Here is a 21,990-nt window from a genome sequence, read left to right as displayed (position 1 = left end):
AAAGCTACATCTGTATTTACAGCCATTCCCTATCACTGAATTCCCACCTGAAGCTCTGCCTCCTGTCAGATCAGCAGCAGCATTAGATTCTCACAGGAGTATGAACCCTATTGAGAACTGTGCATGCAAAGGACCCAGGTTGATTGCTCCTTCTGAAAATGTACTGCATCATGACCTCTCACTGTCTCCCATCACCCCCAGATGGTATTGTCTAGTTACAGGAAAACAAGCTCAGGACTCCCACTGATTCTGTATTATGGCGAGTTGTATAATTATTTTCTTATATATTACAATGTAATATATAATAGAAATAAAGTGCATAATAAACGTAATGTTCTTGGATCAACCTGAAACCAGATCCTAGTAGACTCATGGAAGTCCCCTTGTCCATGGAATAATTGTCTTCCATGAAACCAGTCCCTGGTGACAAAAAGTTGGGGACCGCTATCTTAGATTACCTATTCCACATTGACTTATCACCTCATACTCATTTTTTTTTTTTTAGCAGAGCATTTAAACGTCAGGCAGGTCATGACACTTCATGAAAGACATGCACAAAGATTTAGTTGGCCGGGTGCGGTGGCTCACGCCTGTAATCCCAGCACTTTGGGAGGCCGAGGCAGGGAGATCACAAGGTCAGGAGATCGAGACCATGGTGAAACCCCGTCTCTACTAAAAATACAAAAAATGAGCCGGGCGTGGTGGCGGGCGCCTGTAGTACCAGCTACTTGGGAGGCTGGGGCAGGAGAATGGCGTGAACCCAGGAGGCGGAGCTTGCAGTGAGCCAGGATCACACCACTGCACTCCAGCTCAGGTGACAGAGGGAGACTCCGTCTCAAAAAAAAAAAAAAAAAAAAAAAAGATTTAGTTATAATCTTTAAATGCTGGAATAACAAAAATGTCTAAAATAGGAAACTGCTGAAATAAATGACAGAACATCTATAAAACTTAATACTCTTTAGTCATAAACAATAATTTTGTTGAATTACATTTTAAGGCATAGAAATTGCATCTAATATTTTTTGATAACAAAGACTTGTGTTCTCTAATGCATCATCCTATTTAAAAATACACACAAACACAGACATAGAACAATGTCTGGAAGGATCTCCAGCAAAGCATTACTAGTGACTGCCTCTTGATGATAAAATTATGGAAATTAATTTTTTTAAGTCTTTCTTTATTTTCTATATATGTGTGTATGTATATGGTTTTTGTTTTTACAATGAGGCTTTATATTTGAAATGAGATGACTGTTGTTAGCTTAGAGGTGTATTAGGTGCCAAGCAAATAAATCACCAAGATAATTTGGATTGCAAATTTGCTCCAGTAAAGATCAATCCACAATTTTCATGTACCAAATTTGAAATAAGATAGCCAGATGTTGTTTATTGTTTCCCCTAGGCTTAAAACTAAATCATAGCATGAAAATGTCTATACTGAATAGAGAAACAATTCTAGAGAAAACTTACTTTAGCCCAAGCTGTAGTCTCAAAACCAGCTTTCTGATAATCAGTAACAAGAACATACTGTGGAAAAACAGAAGAGTTTGAAGAAACCTTATTTTCAGAGGGTTATTTTCACGTTCCATGAGAAATCCCATGTCTCCACTCCAGAGCTGCTTTCACCAAGGCAGCTCGAGTTTGAAAATATAGCCATCTCAGTAGCTAACTCGCTAGGGGTTGTTTTTAGGGAACATATAGGCAGATTCACTTCCAGAAGAACTCTCAATCTAGTGATGGACCTTCTCATTAATAGTAGAGAAAGACTTTTTCTTAGCTTGGATGATTTGGGAGACACCACCTTTCTGATTGCTGTTCTCCTTTGCAGGTAGATGTGAAATGGTCGTTTGAAGAACGGGGAAATCTGCTAATCACCTGTCAAGAAACTTCATATAACCTTGAAAAACAATAATGTAAGCATTTCATAACCATCCAGGCCTTTAAAGGATCTATCAAATACATTTTGATGATTTAAAATAAGGAATAATAACAAGGAAGGTCTTATATAAAAGGTTTAGAAGAGGACAAGACACACATGAGCTGTTTAAGAATGGCTCAGTGGGCCGGGCGCGGTGGCTCAAGCCTGTAATCCCAGCACTTTGGGAGGCCGAGACGGGCGGATCACGAGGTCAGGAGATCAAGACCATCCTGGCTGACACGGTGAAACCCCGTCTCTACTAAACAAAATACAAAAAACTAGCCGGGCGTGGTGGCTGGCGCCTGTAGTCCCAGCTACTCGGGAGGCTGAGGCAGGAGAATGGCGTAAACCCAGGAGGAGGAGCTTGCAATGAGCTGAGATCCGGCCACTGCACTCCAGCCTGGGCGACAGAGCGAGACTCCGTCTCAAAAAAAAAAAAAAAAAAAAAAAAGAATGGCTCAGTAAATAGAGACAAACTTACTGTGTGAACAATATTTCCAACAAATAAATAGATGGTGGCATGACCACTGGTCAACACAGTATCTGAAAAAGAAAGAGGCTACTATTAACTTCCTAGATCCTGAGCATGGCCACCTATTTTATTCAGAATATTAAACATGGAACTTTAGGAACATCTATAAACTCACAGGGACATTCCAAAATCGCAATCTCTGTGATTCTAATGCCTAATTCTGTTTATAGTGTTACAGTTTTTCATCTTATAGTCTCTCTAAATGAAGCAAACAAAGTTACACTTTCAACAAAACAACAAACACACACTTGATCTGCATTGGAATTTACATTTTTATGAAGACTAAAATTTATTTTTATCCAGTTTTTTACGAGAAAGGAATAAGAAATTACTAACCTATTTTTATAAAATGCCAACATTGAACCTTCTTCCAAGTGTTCATTTATGACTCATCTTTAAATTTTTGCTAAATTTGAATTATGGATCAATATGAAGATAACTATATGAATGTAAAATCAATTTATAATGGCTGAGTTCTGAAATAATTTGGGGGAATATTTAAAACTGTCACGTTTAGCTTTATGACCAACCTACAATTGACTTTTATTTATGGTGTAAGTTAGGGTTCAAATTTTTTTACTTCCCCATATTGATATCCAAATGATCTACTACCATTTATTGAAAATATTATTGTTTCCTCACTACACTGCAATTTCACCTTTGTCATAAATCATGAGATGGTATAAATATGAGTTTGTTTCTGGTTTCTCTATTTGTATGTCCTTCTGCTAATACTATCTTATTTTACTTGTAATAAAGATTGAAACATCTGATGATATACATTATTGAGCTCTGTTCTTCTTCAGAACTTTCTTGGTTCTTCTTGGCTTTTTGAGTTTTCAAATAAATTTAAAATTAGCTTGTCAATTTTCAAATTACCTGATAGGATTTTGAATAGGATTGCATTCAACCACAATTTAATAAGTAGAAATGGCTTATTTACAATATAGAATCTTTCTGTTCATAAGCATTTTGTATCTTTTTTATGTATATGATATTTAGATCCTTTTAAAAAAAATTTTACTTTAAGTTCTGGGATACATGTGTAGAATGTGCAGGTTTGTTACATAGGTATACATGTGCCATGATGGTTTGCTGCACCTATTAACCCGTCATCTGTCTCTTAAGCCCCACATACATTAGGTATTTGTCGTAATCCTCTCCCTCCCTTTCCCCTCCAACCTCTGACAAGCCATGGTGTGTGATGTTCCCCTCCCTGTGTCCATGTGTTCTCATTGTTCAACTCCCATTTATGAGTGATAATATACAGTGTTTGGTTTTCTGTTCCTGTGTTTGTTTGCTGAGAATGGTGACTTCCAGTTTCATCCATGTCCCTGCAAAAGACATGAACTCATTCTTTTTTATGGCTGTATAGTATTCCATAGTGTGCACTGATTTGTACATGTACAAATTAGAACTCAGGATTTAGAAGCTTGTTCAAAACCACACAATTACATGGAAATTGAACAACCTGCTCCTGAGTGATTACTGGGTAAATAACGAAATTAAGGCAGTGATAAGGAAGTTCTTTGAAACCAATGAGAAAAAAGAGACAATGTACCAGAATCTCTGGGACACAGCTAAAGCACGTTAAGAGGGAAATTTACAGTACTAAATGCCCACAACAGAAAGTGAGAAAGATCTAAAGTCAACACCCCAACGTCACAATTAAAAGAACCAAACAAGCAAGAGCAAACAAATGCAAAAGCTAGCAGAAGACAAGAGATAACTAAGATCAGAGTAGAACTGAAAGAGATAGAGACACAAAAAACCCTTCAAAAAAATAAATGAATTCAGGAGCTGGGTTTTCTGAAGATTCACAAAATAGATGGACCACTATCTAGACTGATAAAGAAGAAAAGAGATAAGAATCAAATAGACACAATAAAAAATGAAAAAGGGGTATTATCACTGATCCCACAGAAATACTAACTACCATCAGAGAATACTATAAACACCCCTATGCAAATAAACTTGAAAACATAGAAGAAATGGATGAATTCCTGGACACATACACCCTTCCATGATGAAACCAGGAAGAAGCTAAATCCCTGAATAGATTCATAACGTGTTCTAAAATACAGCCAGAATCTAATAGTCTACCAACCAAAGAAAAGCCCAGGACCAGATGGATTCATAGCTGAATTCTACTGGAGGTATAAAGAGGAGCTGGTACCTTTCCTTTTGAAATTATTCCAAAGAATAGCAAAAGAGGGACTCCTCCCTAACTCATTTTATGAGACCAGCATCATCCTGATACCAAAGCCTGCCAGAGACACAACAAAAAAGAAAATTTCAGGCCAATATCCTTGATGAACATCGATGTGAAAATCCTCAATAAAAGACTGGCAAAACAAATCCAGCAAAACATCCAAAAGTTTACCCACCACGTGCAATAATTTTTTTAAAAGGCATGCTTTAAAAAAGAAACACTTCCATTCAGCCAGGAGACTATCTTTTTGAGTCTAACATAGATTATGGCCTTAAAATGAATAAAATTCTTCTATTATGTACTCAATAATGTTAATGTACAGCCTATTTTATGTTGGGTACCATTATGGGAACTGGAGAGAGAAGGTCTGTCTTTATGGAACTTGCAGTGTAGTGACAGAGATAGAACATACATTCATAAACACTTCGACACTAAAATGATGGGTATAATATGGGCTATGAAGAAATATATTAGCCAAGTGTGGTGGTGCCTACCTGTGGTCCCAGCTACTTGGGAGGCTGAGGCAGGAGGACTGCTTGAGCCCCAGAGTTTGAGGCTGCAGTGATCCATGATTGTGCTACTGCACTCCAACCTTGGTGACAGAGTGAGACCCTGTCTAAATAAAAAAGCATAATAACAAAAAGAAACATAAGATAGGGTAATCACATTCAGGGTGACAGGGACTGCTACTTTATATAGGGAGCTCTGGAACAATGTTTTTGAGGAGGTGACACTTGAGCAGGTCAGAATGGTATGACAGAGTGAGTTAAGTGAATGTCTAGAAGGCAAAGAGAAGAGACACTCTGCAGAGTTTGAATACAGACACAACTTGATGGGCTCAAAGATCACTGCAAAGACCAGTCAGACTGCAGGCACTGAGAGGAGGAAACGAGAATGTACACAGTCTGAGGAGCAGATAAACACAGACTATGGTAAAGAGCTTGGATTTCTTTGTTAATTGTGATAGGTAACCACTGGAGGATTCAGAGCTGGGAATGAAATGGTATAAGGTACATTCTGACAGGAATAGTCCAGCTTTTATGGGAGAATAAATCATAAATTACCATAAATAGAATAATAATAAATGCAAAGTCAGCTTAGAAATGATTATATCTGTCCAGGGGTTGATATTGGTGGTGTTAAAACTGAGGTTGGAGGCAGTTCCAAGATGGCTGAAAAGGAACAGCTCCAGGCTACAACATTCAGTGTGAGTGACACAGAAGACAGGTAATTTCTACATTTCCAACTGAGGTACTGGGTTCATCTCACTGGGGCATGTCAGACAGTGGTTCCAGGACAGTGGGTGAAGCCCACTGAGTGAGAGTTGAAGCAGGGTGAGGCATTGCCTCACTCGGGAAGCGCAAGGGGTAAGGGAATTCCCTTTCCTAGCCAAGGGAAACCGTGACACACAGCACCTGGAAAATCAGGTCACTCCCACCCTAATACTGCACTTTTCCAAGGGTCTTAACAAATGACACACCAGGAGATTGTATCCCATGCCTGGCTCAGAGGGTCCCACGCACACAAGGCTTCCCTCATTGCTAGCACAGCAGTCTGAGATCTAACTGCAAGCGGCAGCAAGTCTGGGAGAGGGGCACCCACCATTGCTGAGGCTTGAGTAGGTAAACAAAGCAACCAGGAAGTACGAACTGGGTGTAGCCCACCACAGCTCAAGGAGGCCTGACTGCCTCTGTAGACTCCACTTCTGGGGACAGGGTGTAGCCAAACAAAAGGCAGCAGAAACCTCTGCAGATGTAAATGTCCCTATCTGACAGCTTTGAAGAGAGTAGTGGTTTTCCCAGCATGGAGTTTGAGATCTGAGAACAGACAGACTGTCTGCTCAAGTAGGTCCCTGACCCCTGAGTAGCCTAACTGGGAGACATCCTCCACTAGGGGCAGACTGACACCTCACACCTCTCATGGCTGGGTACACCTCTGACACGAAGCTTCCAGATGAATGATCAAACAGCAACATTTGCTTGTCAGCAATATTCACTCTTCTGCAGCCTCCACTGCTGATACCAGGCAAACAGGGTCTGGAGTGAACCTCCAGCAAACTCCAACAGACTTGCAGCTGAGGGTCCTGACTGTTAGAAGGAAAAATAAAAAACAGAAAGGACATCCACACCAAAACCCCATCTGTATGTCACCATCATCAAAGACCAAAGGTAGATAAAACAACAAAGATGGGGAAAAAACAGAGCAAAAAAGCTGAAAACTCTAAAAATCAGAGGCCTTTCCCCCTCCAAAGGAACAGAGCTCCTCGCCAGCAACAGCACAAAGCTGGACGGAGAATGACTTTGACAAGTTGAGAGAAGAAGACTTCAGTCGATCAAACTTCTCCAAGCTAAACGAGGAAGTTCGAACCCATTGCAAAGAAGCTAAAAACCTTCAAAAAGATTAGAGAAATAGCTAACTAGAACAACCAATGTAGAGAAGTTCTTAAATGACCTGATAGAGCTGAAATTCATGGCACGAGAACTACGCGACAGATGCACAAGCTTCAGTAAACAATTCGATCAACTGGAAGAAAGGGTATCAGTGGATTGAGGATCAAATGAATGAAATGAAGCAGGAAGAGAAGTTTAGAGAAAAAAGAGTAAAATGAAATGAACAAAGCCTCGGAGAAATACGGGACTATGTGAAAACACCAAACCTACATCTGATTGGTGTACCTGAAAGTGACAGAGAGAATGGAACCAAATTGGAAACACTCTGCAGGATATTACCCAGGAGAATTTCCCCAAACTAGCAAGGCAGGCCAACATTCATATTCAGAAAATACAGACAATGCCACAAAGATACTCCTCGAGAAGAGCAACTTCAAGACACATAATTGTCAGATTTACCAAAGTTGAAATGAAGGAAAAAATGTTAAGGGCAGCCAGAGAGAAAGGTCAGGTTACCCACAAAGGGGAGCCCATCAGACTCACAGTGGATCTCTCAGCAGAAGCTCTACAAGCCAGAAGAGAGAGGGGGCCAATATTCAACATTCTTAAAGAAAAGAATTTTGGCCGGGCACGGTGGCTCAAGCCTGTAATCCCAGCACTTTGGGAGGCTGAGACGGGCGGATCACGAGGTCAGGAGATCGAGACCATCCTGGCTAACACGGTGAAACCCCGTCTCTATTAAGACATACAAAAAACTAGCCGGGCGAGGTGGCGGGCGCCTGTAGTCCCAGCTACTCGGGAGGCTGAGGCCGGAGAATGGCGTGAACCCGGGAGGCGGAGCTTGCAGTGAGCTGAGATCCGACCACTGCACTCCAGCCTGGGCGACAGAGCGAGACTCCATCTCAAAAAAAAAAAGAAAAGAATTTTCAACCCAGAATTTCACATCTGGTCAAAATAAGTTTCATAAGTTATGGAGAAATAAATCCTTTACAGACAAGCAAATACTGAGAGATTTTGTCACCACCAGGCCTGCCCTACAAGAGCTCATGAAGGAAGCACTAAACTTGGAAAGGAACAACTGGTACCAACCACTGTAAAAACATGCCAAAATGTAAAGGCCATTGATGCTAGGAAGAAACTGCACCAACTAACGAGCAAAATAACCAGTTGACATCATAATGACAGGATCAAATTCACACATAACAATATTAACCATGAATATAAATGGGCTAAATGCTCCAATTAAAAGACACAGACTGGCAAATTGGATAAAGAGTCACGGCCCATCAGTGTGCTGCACTCAAGAGACCCATCTCAGGTGCAAAGACACACATAGGCTCAAAATAAAGGGATGGAGGAAGATCTACCAAGCAAACAGAAAACAAAAAAAGGCGGGGGTTGCAATCTTAGTCTCTGATAAGACAGACTTTAAACCAACAAAGAACAAAAGAAACAAAGAAGGCCATTACATAACGGTAAAGAGATCAATTCAACAAGAAGAGCTAACTATCCTAAATATAAAATCTCTTACAAAGATACTTAGACTCCCACACAATAATAATGGGAGATGTTAACACCCCACTGTCAACATTAGACAGATCAACGAGATAGAAAGTTAACAAGGATATCCAGGAATTGAACTCAGCTCTGCACCAAGCAGACCTAATAGACATCTACAGAACTCTCTACCCAAAATCAACAAAATATACATTCTTCTCAGCACCACATCGCACTTATTCCAAAATTGGCCACATAGCTGGAAGTAAAGCACTCCCCAGCAAATGAAAAAGAACAGAAATTATTTTAAAAAACTGTCTCTCAGACCACAGTGCAATCAAACTAGAACTCAGGATTAAAAATCTCACTCAAAACTGCTCAACTACATGGAAACTGAACAACCTGATCTTGATTGACTATTGGATACATAAAGAAATGAAAGCAGAAATCGAGCTGTTCTTTGAAACCAATGAGAACAAACATACAACATACAAGAATCTCTGGGACACATTTGAAGCAGTGTGTAGAACGAAATTTATAGCACTAACTGTCCACAAGAGAAAGCAGAAAAAGGTCTAAAATTGACACCCTAACATCACAATTAAAAGAACTAGAGAAGAAAGAGCAAACACATTCAAAAGCTAGCAGAAGGCAAGAAATAACTAAGATCAGAGCAGAACTGAAGGAGTTTGAGACACAAAAAAATCCTTCAAAAATCAATGAATCCAGGAGCAAGTTTTTTTTAAAAAGATCAACAAAATTGATACACTGCTAGCAAGACTAATAAAGAAGAAAAGAGAGAAGAATCAAATAGATGCAATAAAAAATGATAAAGGAGATATTACCACCGACCCCACAGAAATACAAACTACCATAAAGAATACTGTAAACACCTCTATGCAAATAAACTAGAAAATCTAGAAGAAATGTATAAATTCCTGGACACATACACTCTCCCAAGAATAAACCAGGAAAAAGTTGAATCACTGAATAGACCAATAACAGGCTCTGAAATTGAGGCAATAATTAATAGCCTACCAACCAAAACAAGTCCAGGATCAGATGGATTCACAGCCAAATTCTACCAGAGGTACAAGGAGGAGTTGGTACCATTCCTTCTGAAACTATTCCAATCAATAGAAAAAGAGGGAATCCTTCCTAACTCATTTTATGAGGCCGACGTAATCCTCCCTAACTCATTTTATGAGGCCAACATCATCCTGATACCAAAGCCTGGCAGAGACACAACAAAAAAAGAGAATTTTAGACCAATATCCTTGTAGAACATCGATGCAAATATCCTCAATAAAATACTGGCAAACTGAATCCAGCAGCACCTCAAAAAGCGTATCCACCGTGACCAAGTGGGCTTCATCCCTGGGATGCAAGGCTGGTTCAATATACACAAATCAATAAACATAATCCAGCATATAAACAGAATCAAATACAAAAACCCACATGATTATCTCAATAGATGCAGAAAAGGCCTTTGACGAAATTCTACAGTGCTTCATGCTAAAAACTCTCAGTAAATTACATATTGATGGGACATATCTCAAAATAATACAAGCTATTTATGACAAACCCACAGCCAATATCATACTGAATGGGCAAAACCCGGAAGTATTCCCTTTGAAAACTGGCACAAGACAGGGATGCCCTCTCTCACCACTCCTATTCAACACAGTGTTGGAAGTTCTGGCTAGGGCAATCAGGCAGGAGAAAGAAAAAAAGGGCATTCGATTAGGAAAAGAGGAAGTCAAATTGTACCTGTTTGCAGAAGACATGATTGTATATTTAGAAAACCCCATCGTCTCAGCCCAGAATCTCCTTGAGTTGATAAGCAACTTCAGCAAAGTCTCAAAACAAAATCAATGTGCAAAAATCACAAGCATTCTTATACACCAATAACAGGCAAACAGAGAGCCAAATCATGAGTGAACTCCCATTCACAATTGTTTCAAAGAGAATACAATACCTAGGAATCCAACTTAGAAGGGATGTAAAGGACCTCTTCAAGGAGAACTACAAATCACTGCTCAGTGAAATAAAAGAGGACACAAACAAATGGAAGAACATTCCATGCTCACGGATAGAAAGAATCAATATTGTGAAAATGGCCATACTGCCCAAGGTAATTTATAGATTCAATGCCATCCCCATTAAGCTACCAATGACTTTCTTCACAGAATTGGAAGAAACTACTTTAAAGTTCATATGGAACCAAAAAAGAGCCCGCTTTGCCATGATAATCCTAAGCCAAAACAACAAAGCTGGAGGCATCACGCTACCTGACTTCAAACTATACTACAGGCTACAGTAACCAAAACAGCATGGTACTGGTACCAAAACAGAGATATAGACCAATGGAACAGAATAGAGCCCTCAGAAATAATACCACACATCTACAATTATCTAGTCTTTGACAAACCTGACAAAAAGAAGAAATGGGGAAAGGATTCCCTATTTAATAAATGGTGCTGGGAAAACTGGCTAGCTATATGTAGAAAGCTGAAACTGGATCCCTTCCTTACACCTTATACAAAAATTAATGCAAGGTGGATTAGAGACTTAAATGTTAGACCTAAAACCATAAAAACCCTAGAGCAAAACCTAGGCAATACCATTTAGGACATAGACATGGGCAAGGACCTCATGTCTAAAACACCAAAAGCAATGGCAACAAAAGCCAATATTGACAAATGTGATCTAATGATATTCCCTGGGGAACATCACACACTGGGGCCTGTTGTGGGGTAGGGAGAACAGGGAGGGATAGCATTAGGAGATATACCTAATGTAAATGATGAGTTAATGGGTGCAGCACACCAACATGGCACATGTATACATATGTAACAAACCTGCGCATTGTGCACATGTACCCTAGAACTTAAAGTATAATAACAAACAAACAAACAAATAAGTAAATAAACTGTGAGGTCCAATATGATAGCCACCAGCTGCATTTAGTTGTTTACATTTACATTAATTAAAATGCCATAAAAAATTATTCCTCCCAGGGTGTTGGGAGGAAAGGGGGAATGAGGAGTCATTGCTTAATGAGTACAGTTTCAGTTTGGGGTGATAAAAATTTTTGGAAATACGTAGTTGTGATGATTGCACAACATTCTGAATGTAATTAATACTTCTGAATTTTTATGTTTAAAATGGTTAAAATGGCAAAGCTTATTACATATGCTTTTACCACAATAAAACATTATGACATTAATCATAGAACCAAAACTTTAAAACCATTTTTTAATCGCATACATTTAAGGAGTACAAATGCAATTTTGTTACACGGGTATATGGGGTAAGAGTGAAGTCTGGGCTTTCATTGTGTTTATCACTGGAATAATGTACACTCTATCCAGTGTGCACAATTTCTCATCACCCTTCCCCTTCCTACCCTCTTGCCCTTCTGAGTTTCCAGTGTCTTATCATTTTACACTCTATGTTCATGTGTACACATTATGTATTTCCCATTTTTAAGTGAGAACATGCAGTATTTGATTTTATGTTTCTGAGTTGCAAAACTATAAAACTCTTAGGATAAAAAATAGCAATAAATCTTTATGGCCTTGGGTTTGGCAAGAGTTTCTTAGATATGGCACCAAAAGCACAGTGATAAAAGAAAATGAACTGGGCTTCATCAAAATTGGAAACATTTGTCCTTCAAAGGACATAACAAAGAAAATAAAAGGAAAACCAGAAAAGTGGAGAAAATGTTTGCAAATTATATATTTGATTGGAAATCTGTATCTAAAATTCACAAAGAACTTTTACAACTCAACAGTAAGAAGAAAAAAAACTATAAAGTAGGCAAGACATTTAAATAGACATTTTTGTAAAGAAGATATAAAAGTGTCCAACAGGTGCATGAAGAAAAGCCTAATGTCACTAGCCATCAAGAAAATACAACATCAAAACCACAAGGAGGCATCACTTAACACCCAATACAATACCTATAATAAAAAAGGACAAATAATAACAAGTGTTGGTGAGTATGTAGAGAAATTACATCTTTCATATATTTCCAGTTGGAAAGTAAAACAGTACACACTGTGGAAAACTGTGAGGTGGTTACTGAAAGGGTTATGCATAGGTAGCTTTTGACCTAGCAATTCCAATCCTAGGTACATACCCAAGAGAAATGAAACTTATGAATGAAACATACAAAACCTTGTACCTAAATGTTATACCAGCATTATCATAATTATTCATAATAGCCTAAACTAATACATAGCATTTTTCATTATTCACAGTAGCCTGTTCATAACCCAAATGTCCATCAACTGTGAATTGGCAAGCAAAATGTGTTGTATCAATATAATACAAACTTATTAGACAATAAACATTAATGAAGTGCTGCTACAGGCTACAACATGAATGCACCTTGAAAACTCTAAAATAAATGAAGAAGCCTGATACCAAAGGTCACATATTGTATGATTCTATTTCTATTAAATGTCCAGAAATGTTCACATCTATAGAGACAAAAAGCAGAGCAATGGTTTCCAGAGCTACTTGGGGGGAAATAGAGAGTGACTGCTAATGAATATAGGGTTTCTTTTAGGGGTGATAAAAATGTTCTATAACGGATTGTGGTAATGGTTGTAAAATTCTGTGAATATGTTTAAAAAAACCATAGAATTGTACACTTTAAATAGATAAATTGTATGTTACATGTTGTATCTCAATAAAGCTATTGTTAAAATTTTGATTCTTCAGTCACTTTAAATATGCAGTAGCCACATGTGGCTAGTGGCTAGCTATTGTATTGGACAACACAGATACAGTACATTTTTATCTTCACAGAAAGTTCTTTCAGAAAATGCAGGGCCAGAGTGTCTATGATGGAGATGGTGAGAAGTGATAGAAGTTGAAATTATTTTGAAGGTGGAAACATGTGCCTTAGCTCTCCACTTGCATTTGCCCTAAGGAAGCCTACAGAAAACTTTGGTTGCATGAAAAATTTAGAAGTTGTGAGAGACTAAGCTGAAAATCAAATTTTGCAGTTATGGTTTAACAAGTTTTTGAGTTTCCTTCTAATACCAATATTTCTAATGCTGGTTGACTCTTGGACTAAAAGAAATTAAACATACAAAACATTTGTGTAAAAAGACAATGTGTTTCATATTTAATGGATGTACACATAATAAACAAAATTATTAGATATTATAAGACATTCCATGTTGAAAAAATATCTTAGATAAGCACTTATATATGACAGGCACATTTTTAAGCACCTTACATATATTAGTGCCTTTAATACTTTAACAAGTATTTGAAACAATGTAATTAAGTGCATATTCCAGATGAGGTACAGAAAAGAGAAGTCAAATATGTCCAAGGTCACCTAGTTAGTGGAAAAAAAAACTGTAAATTTTATAAACGAGTTTATATTCATGAACTGGGTTAGAAAAATGGACTCCAAAGACTAAAAAAGACAACTTCAGAGAAAAGAAATTATTAGACTAAGAAGTGCTTGCAGCTGGGCGCGGTGGCTCACGCCTGTAATACCAGCACTTTGGTAGGCTGAGGCGGGTGGATCACAAGGTCAAGAGTTTGAGACCATCCTGGCTAACATGGTGAAACCCGTCTCTACTAAAAATATAAAAAATTAGCCGGGTGTGGTGGTGGGCGCCTGTAGTCCCAGCTACTCGGGAGGCTGAGGCAGGAGAATGGCATGAACCCAGGAGTGGAGCTGGCAGTGAGCTGAGATCGTGCCACTGCACTCTAACCTGGGCAACAGAGCAAGACTCCGTCTAAAAAAAAAAAAAAAAAAAAAAGTGCTTGCTCATTTGAGAAACTGACACCTAACAGAAAATTTGTAGGAGAGAATTGTGGTAGGCAGAAAAATAGATTCAGATGCCAAAATGTCTGCACCACATAAGAAAATACATAAAGTGAACAATTTAATGAAGTAGCAGGAGCCCCTTGAGAATTGATCTTTTATTAAAGTAGATTGTGGCCATTTCATTAGTTCATAGTTTTTTCGTCTTGGCACTGTGGATACTTCTGTTCAGATAATTATTTGTTTGGGGGCTCTTTTGTGCATTGCAAACTGTTTGGCAGCACCCCTAGCCTTTACCCACTAGATTCCAGTGACACCCATCCTAATTGGGACAACCCAAAATATCTCCAGACATTGCCAGATGTCCCCCAGGGGGCAAAAATCAAGTGGCTGAGAACCGCTTTCTCAGGAAAAAGAAAAAGTAGGGGTTGGAAAAAATACAGAAAACACACTCTGAAATGTTTAACATAGGGAGGTCTCTTCCACCCAGTCAGGCTAAGGAGACAACAGGGTGGGAAGTAATCCTCTACACAATTAGGAGAGAGAAGAAGCGTGAGAAATCCAGGCATAGTGTGTACACCTATAGTCTCAGGTATTCAGGAGGCTCAGAAAGGAGGATAACTTGAGCCTAAGAGTTTAAGGACACAGTGAGCTATGGTTGTGCCACTGCACTCCAGCCTGGGTAAGAGAGTCAGCCCCATTCTCTAAAAAATTGTTTTCAAAAGAAAGGATTATAAACAGTGTGAAGCATTAGCACAAAGTGATGCAATTCACAAATCTGGATGGCCTTTACAAGGGACAACTCTTTGATCACTTTAGGACTGAAGTGAATGTTAGCCTATGAAGAGAACACCCACATGGGGAAAGGCCCTTAAGACTATGGAACAGGATACTTCCAATTTGGCAGAACAGCAGAAACAGATCAATCTAAAGAATGTTTTCTAACTGTAGCTTCTAGAGTTTGACAATGCATTAATTCCTAACTCGTCATGATACTGGCATTCGATAAAATGTTTACTTGTAAGGTAATTTGAGCATTACAATTTAATGAAAAAAGATAAACCTAGTATGATAGTTCATCGTTTTGGAGGAGTAACTCAACATTGCATTTTAGTTTTCAGTTTAAGAAAGAATATCTCTGCCCCAGTCAAAGCCAATGCCATCTGGAAATAGTTTATTCCCTTGGTTACAATTATACCACTCCTGAGACTCTTCCTTGTCATTTTGTTGTCTTCATTTTGGTCATATATCTAAAATGTCAAATAAATTTCAAAAAGTAGAAAAACCCAAACCTGAAGTAGTTGGATTCCCCAAGCCAGCCTTCAGAACAGTATTTATCCACCATCTGTGCAAACCATGGTGACAGCATTATCTCAGAAAAAAGTAGTATGGGAAGTAGACATGGGTATTTGGAGTGACCAGGCAGTTAAGAGGAGAAAGGACCATTTCAGGCAAAAAGGTAATCAGCTTGCGTTTGGCATGGAGGTGAACTTGAGGTGGAAAGGTGACCTGATAAGATGGGATGAGACTACCATGGTGACGTCAGCAGGAGTCAAATACGTGATGCTCTAAAAAGGTCTCTATTAGAGAAATCCATGCAAAGTGCATATGGAGAGGTCTGACCTCACCAAACCTGTGTTCTCCTATCTTAACCAGCAAGGAGCCAAGCTCTTCTTAGCAGATACCCATCATTAGCACACAAAGGCTTAAAGAGCAAGGGAAAAGGTAAGAAGGATAAGCCTGACCATGGCATCAGAACAGCTGGCATTTACTAGAACTAGACTGAGGTCAGTGAGCCATTTGCAAACCCAGGATCAGATCCATTCTTGAGTGAGGGCTGAGCTGAGAGAAAAGGGCATTACCTGTCCCAAAATCCAGGGGATGATTTGCACAAGGAAAAAAAAGTAGAATAAATTTCCCATCTGGTTGGTCTGATAAAATACTGAATAATATTTAGAATGCATATGTAACAAACCTGCACGTTATCCACATGTACCCTAGAACTTAAAGTATAATAAAAAAAAAAAGAAAAAAAAAAGAACATAGATACCAAGAGTGAGTGAGGAATTAGAGCCATTAATGCAATTATTTTGCAATATTAAGGAAGAATGAAGATATATTTGTTGTTCTGGACATGTTGAGTTTTAGATACCAGTGGGATGTCCAAGTTTAATAAACATATCTGGCACGGCAATTCCAAAAAAAAAAAAAGAATAATCTGTGATTGCATGTGATGTAAAACCTAATATTATGACAGTGCTTATTATACACATGAAAAGTGTAATAAAATGAGAGAGATAGAAACCCTGTCCCAGACAGGCAGCACACCCTCTTAGAGGCATTTCAATATTATGGTTCCAGGGTCTACCCGCAGTGAGTCTATTCTTCCAGACTCCTGTGATTCGCAAAACCTGGTTGAGTACAGGAATCGATATAATGTGAGATTAGCCAATTGAGGTCTGGAAACAGTCTAAGCCAGACTTCTGTGAACAACTGGGAGAAACCACACAGGTCCTCCCTTAGTAGCAGCAGTCCCAAAATGTTGCCTGCAAAAATCTCTTTGAAAATATTTGTGGGAAAATCCACAATTTATAAGAAAAGTATATCTCATTTTCTAACCAGACAAAATGATCAAGGAACTAATTTCACAATATTCCAAAGAGCTAGGTTGATGCCATTTATAAAGGCGGCATCATTTTTGTTTTTATTTTCCATTAAATCTCATTGAAAACATTAAGTCACCATCCAGCTAAACCACAAAATGTATTTGGAATGACTCTGACAAAGGTATAATTTCAAGACAAAGTAATAGCGTAGTTTTCAGAAGAGACAGCGTTAAACAATCATGAAAACAGATGGAATGAATTTTCATGTATGTTTTTGATGCAACAAGAATCAGTGGAGCAGCTGAAGTGAACATCTCAGGCATGTCCTTCACACAGGGCCCAGGAGGGAGAATTAAGTTAGAAGTGGCATCATTGCCTTGACACCAATGCATCTGTCAAGACATTTTGGTCAGAAAGCAGATGCCAAGTTTATCCTGCTTTTCCACTCTCCACTGTTGCTTCAAGAACTTCCAGCAGCACTGTTTCAGAGCAGCCTGCATTCCAGAACATTAACTGAGCCAGCTCCCTCCCCCATCTCACTCTCTATGAGTCTCTCAAGACTCCAGGGACTCAGAGGAGGTGCACCTCAACTAGTGACGTCTAGACTACGTCAAGAGTGAAGACGTATTCTAAGTTTCTAATTTACAAACATTTAGAACTTAACTTGCTCATACCTATAGTGCCTGTACTAGAATTAAAACTAGTCTTTCTGCTTCCAACACCATGAATTCATGAGTAGAAAATTTATTTTTTCCTCCCATAAAGAGTAGTATAAGTACTAGTATAGTCCTTATAAGTAGCAAAAGTACTAGAGGGTGCTTTATAAAAGGCAGGCCTTATATAAGTGTACATTCATAGGTAGTGCAGCTGAATGAAATACCAGGTTAGTTTTCCTTGGAATACATTCCATCTGACCTTGACCTTTGGCTTTGGTAACACTTCTTGTTCAAGATTTGCCTTCTCTATGTGTAAGTTCCATGAGGTTGGCAATTTCTCTGTTATGCACACTACTGTGTTCAAGAACCCAGGAAGACCCTGGCATAAAGAACATACTCTTTTCTTTGTAAAACATGAGTGAATAATTGAATTTTAAAAGTTGCAGTCTCAGAGAACACTGGCAATCTTGCCCAAATTTAACTTAATGGGAAACCAGGCAAGTCATTAGGATTTGCATAATATGAAACACCCAAGTTTACAGTAATAAGGTATAGGTCAGAAATAGTTTAAGCTAATATGAACCAACAATGCCAGGACCAGAGAGAGGTACCGCTAAGTTTTATTTTATACCTGTGCACTGTTATTTTAGTACATAAAACATACCTGATCTTATAGGAGCACATTCATTTTAAAAGCGTGAAATAGCCTTCTCCAAAAATGTTGAAAGACCCAGTTGTTTAATTCATGCCCATATATAAGCAACCATATGGTATTCTTAAATGATGAGGAATCTGTTTCCATGGTATGGACTCTGGGGAATCAAGAACAAATGTTTTCAGGAGCCATTTTTTAATGGTACGTATATTCTCTTTTCCATCACCTCCCTCTAAAATTTCAACAAGAACAATTTAAAATTAAAACTGATTTTTCATTCTCCTGCCAATAACCACATTACACTTCAAGGAGGGTTGCTCAACTACGCTGACTGGATGCATGATGAGAAAACTTGAATGTGGCCTGACACTGGGGCTCTTAATGGACTTGGGTTCCTGTAAAGGTGACATGCTGGTCTTAACCTCAAATCAGTTTTTAGATCAAAGGCTAGGAGCAACTATGGGAGTATGCATATGGCTGTGATGGTTGAAACAAATTTGATTCCCTGAATTGCTTGAGTGGAAAAATTTATTTTGAAACTTAAAATGAATTCACACAAACTCCATCAGCAAAGGACCACTTTGAAAATCTCCAAAATCACATTAAAATAAGCAAAGTGAAATTATTGGAAGCATTCTAGCAAATGAACAATGTACCCATACATTTTCAAAAATATTTCTTCCAAATAATCATGTTGCTTTGTCCATCATGAACATTACTGATTTATACTTGAGGCTCTCTGCATGGATGGTGGAGAAAATTTTCTGGTAAAATTTCCTGTCTTTGTGACGTGATCCACACAGTATCAAAGGAAGAAATGAAGCCGCTCTCATGACTTTAGTTCTTGGTCAAACAAAACTCATGTGGGGCTCAGGGTGTGGACAGGCATCTAAAGGACAGCTTCAGGCAGCACTTAGGGAAAGGGAAGAAGCCTGAAGGTGTCCCTCTGTTAGACAAGGGTCCCTTGGCTTTGGCAGAACCCCAGTTTGTCTCAAATTGGTGCCATGTTTCTATGCCTTTTTGAGAGTGAGGAGAATGAATTATTTTAAATGACAATTATGCTCTACCCACAGACCACAGGACTCATCACATTGGTAAATAAGCAATATGTACACAATTTTTGACCATCAATTCTGACCTTAGGTAAGCTCCGAGGGCAAGAGAGGCAGGGTCTGCTGTGTTAACATCTATATCCACTGTGCTGTCAGAGTCTCTTACGTCATAGATATGCCACAATCTTGATGAACAAAGAAGCTCCCCTCAAAACATGTTCCCTCCTCTCCAAACACATTCCCATTCTTGAGTTTAATTCTCCCTAAACTCTCCTCTAGAATCTCTGCCAGTAGTTTTCCTTCTACCACTCATGTTAAAAGACACATTTGATTCATTTCCCCAAAATGGTCTGATCATAAGCATTTTTTTAATCTAAATTCTGTTTTGACCCTTCAATGCCCAAGCAATTAAGTCCCAATTTCTTAACCTCACACTTAAAACCTGTATAATTTAGTTTTCAGCTGCCTTCTTAAACGTCCCCATCTTCTACCCTTTAAGTCTTGATCTACTCAGTTTTCCACACCTGCCCTGAATTTCCCCACTTAAGTTTCATTATTAGTTTTGTCACTGCAATGACAGAACTATTAAAGCCCAGATTAAATTTATTTAAAAATTTACAAGTTGTTCTGGGAATTATATAGTTTGATCCTCAGTAGTGATGAAACAACAAAAAATTATGAAAAATGTTATTATAACACAATGGAATATCCTCTATTTTAAATATTTATTTTGGACCATCCCCGATCTCTCTCCAAAAAAAAAAAAAAAAAATCAAAGTGCCTGAGATTTCCAGGCATTCTTAGCTCTACTTGTTTATTTCTCACCTAAAACAGCCTTAGAATTCAAATGCTGTAGAAAATGGATTTCTGTAAATAATCCAGTGAAAATGGGTCATATTTTGCCATTAATAGAATCACAGTCAACAAGGAATAATAAAATTAGTCACTTAAGTATCATTAGATATGGGAGACAATAGAAACAATAAGGATCTCTTCTCTTTGTTCCCAGCCTTGAATGTGACTAGGAAGCCTTCCCAGAAGAGGGCAGCTGTGAAGGATGCCCATCAAGAATATCTGGCTCAGAAGCCAAAGCCTCAGAGACTGTTCTCTCACTGAGACCTAGAGAGGTCTCAGTGTTATTCTCACTGACAGTCCAGGAACCACCCTTGCAAGTCATGACCACCAGCATCACGTAGCACTGGGACTGATCTGGGCAATGACCTCTGTCTAAACTTCTGAATCCCCTCTGACAAAGACCCAAGACAGCAGCATGGCCATGCAGCTGTGCTCATATCTCACCCCTGTGCTGGCCAGGAACACATCTATCTTTCCTTTGGGTAGGGTCACCCAACCACGCTGCCACTTTCAGGTGTGATGGGCATCTATGTGACAGACCCCTCTATGTGACAAATTTAACACCCAACTCAGCATCTGCACAGTCTTCTGATAATTACCTAAACCTTTTGTGGTCTCTTTGCTGATTCTCTGTTCCATTAAAAAAAAAAGTGACTCATGTGATCTCTGAGTTCCTATATAGCCAATTTTACTCACTAGTTAAAGAAATATTTTATTTAAAATGACAAACTCAGCAACAGTTAGGCATGCTCCCATCAGGTGTCCACACAGGGCTGCGTGACCACCTAAAAAAAGTCTTTGACAGTGGATCTTGAACTTGGGCCGGGTGGGGGCTGCTGCCCCATTGATCTCAGGAGCTGATGGGGAGAAGCAGGAAGGAGTCAACACACTGGAACTGGAGAATACACCCCATGTGCTGTGAACTCATTGCCAGAGAAGAAATCTCTAACCTACTTGGCTGACTGTGTGTGCTGGGGTGGGAGTCATGGTCTCAGTGCTTTTCAAGTGTTCTCTTTCAAGCTTCAGATATCTCATAGGCAGATGACCAGAATTGAACAGCAGAAGCCAGGGCCTTTTTGAGGTGACAATTCTTTTTGAGATGACAATTCTGAGATCAACTCTGTTTACCCTTGTGTTGAAGTCTTCAGCATTCTGGGTGATTTTGTAGAGCTTGGGAAACCTGAGCATGCTCTCCTTAGTACAAGACCTCTAGAAGATTTCCAGAGTGAAGGGAGGCATAGCGGTGAAAATAAGCAATTAAGAGTGGCCCTTCCGATTCACATGGCTTCAGTATTCCCTTCTACCAAATGATTATTTTTTTTTTTTTTTTAGTTTTACTTTAAGTTGAGGAGTATGTGTGCAGGCTTGTTACAAAGGTAAATTCATGTCATGGAGGTTTGTTGTACAGATTATTTCATCAGCCAGGTATTAAGCCTAAGTATTCATTAGTTATTTTTTTTGATACTATTCCTCCTCCCACCCTCTGCCTTCTGCAAAGCCCAGTGAAGGTTGCTCCTCTCTATGTGTCCATTAAAATCTAGCCAAGTACAAACCCTGAGATTCCATGATTCACAACTCCCCAGACGCTCTCCAAAAAAAGAAAATAAATAAAATACAAATTTTTACAATAATAACTATAAGATAAATGCATTGAACACTAAAAGCATCATAAATATTTTACTGGCCATGAAATCTTGTTAAATTAGCAACTACCTTCCTGTGTAAAATGGAGACTGATGTGGAATCACACCACCGTTAGCTGGGCGAAGTGCTGTTTTGTTTTCTGTTTGCACTAGCTAAGGTACAATTTTACAACTT

The 21,990-nt window shown here is 38.8% G+C and overlaps 1 protein-coding gene across 1 annotated transcript in view; it reads right to left on the bottom strand.

Annotated features, from left to right (window-relative positions):
• LOC112631021 (ankyrin repeat domain-containing protein 30A-like) overlaps nt 1–21,990 on the bottom strand; it is a 206,045-nt gene that overhangs the window by 46,003 nt on the left and 138,052 nt on the right. Inside the window, 2 exon segments of the mRNA XM_025395528.1 lie at nt 1,473–1,529; nt 2,402–2,463. Coding sequence (XP_025251313.1) covers nt 1,473–1,529; nt 2,402–2,463 — 119 coding nt within the window.

This window comes from Theropithecus gelada, chromosome 9 (genome assembly GCF_003255815.1).
Source record: "Theropithecus gelada isolate Dixy chromosome 9, Tgel_1.0, whole genome shotgun sequence".
Lineage (NCBI taxonomy): Eukaryota > Metazoa > Chordata > Mammalia > Primates > Cercopithecidae > Theropithecus > Theropithecus gelada.
Note: the sequence above shows the minus strand (reverse complement) of the source record. Positions and strands in the feature narration are given on the sequence as shown.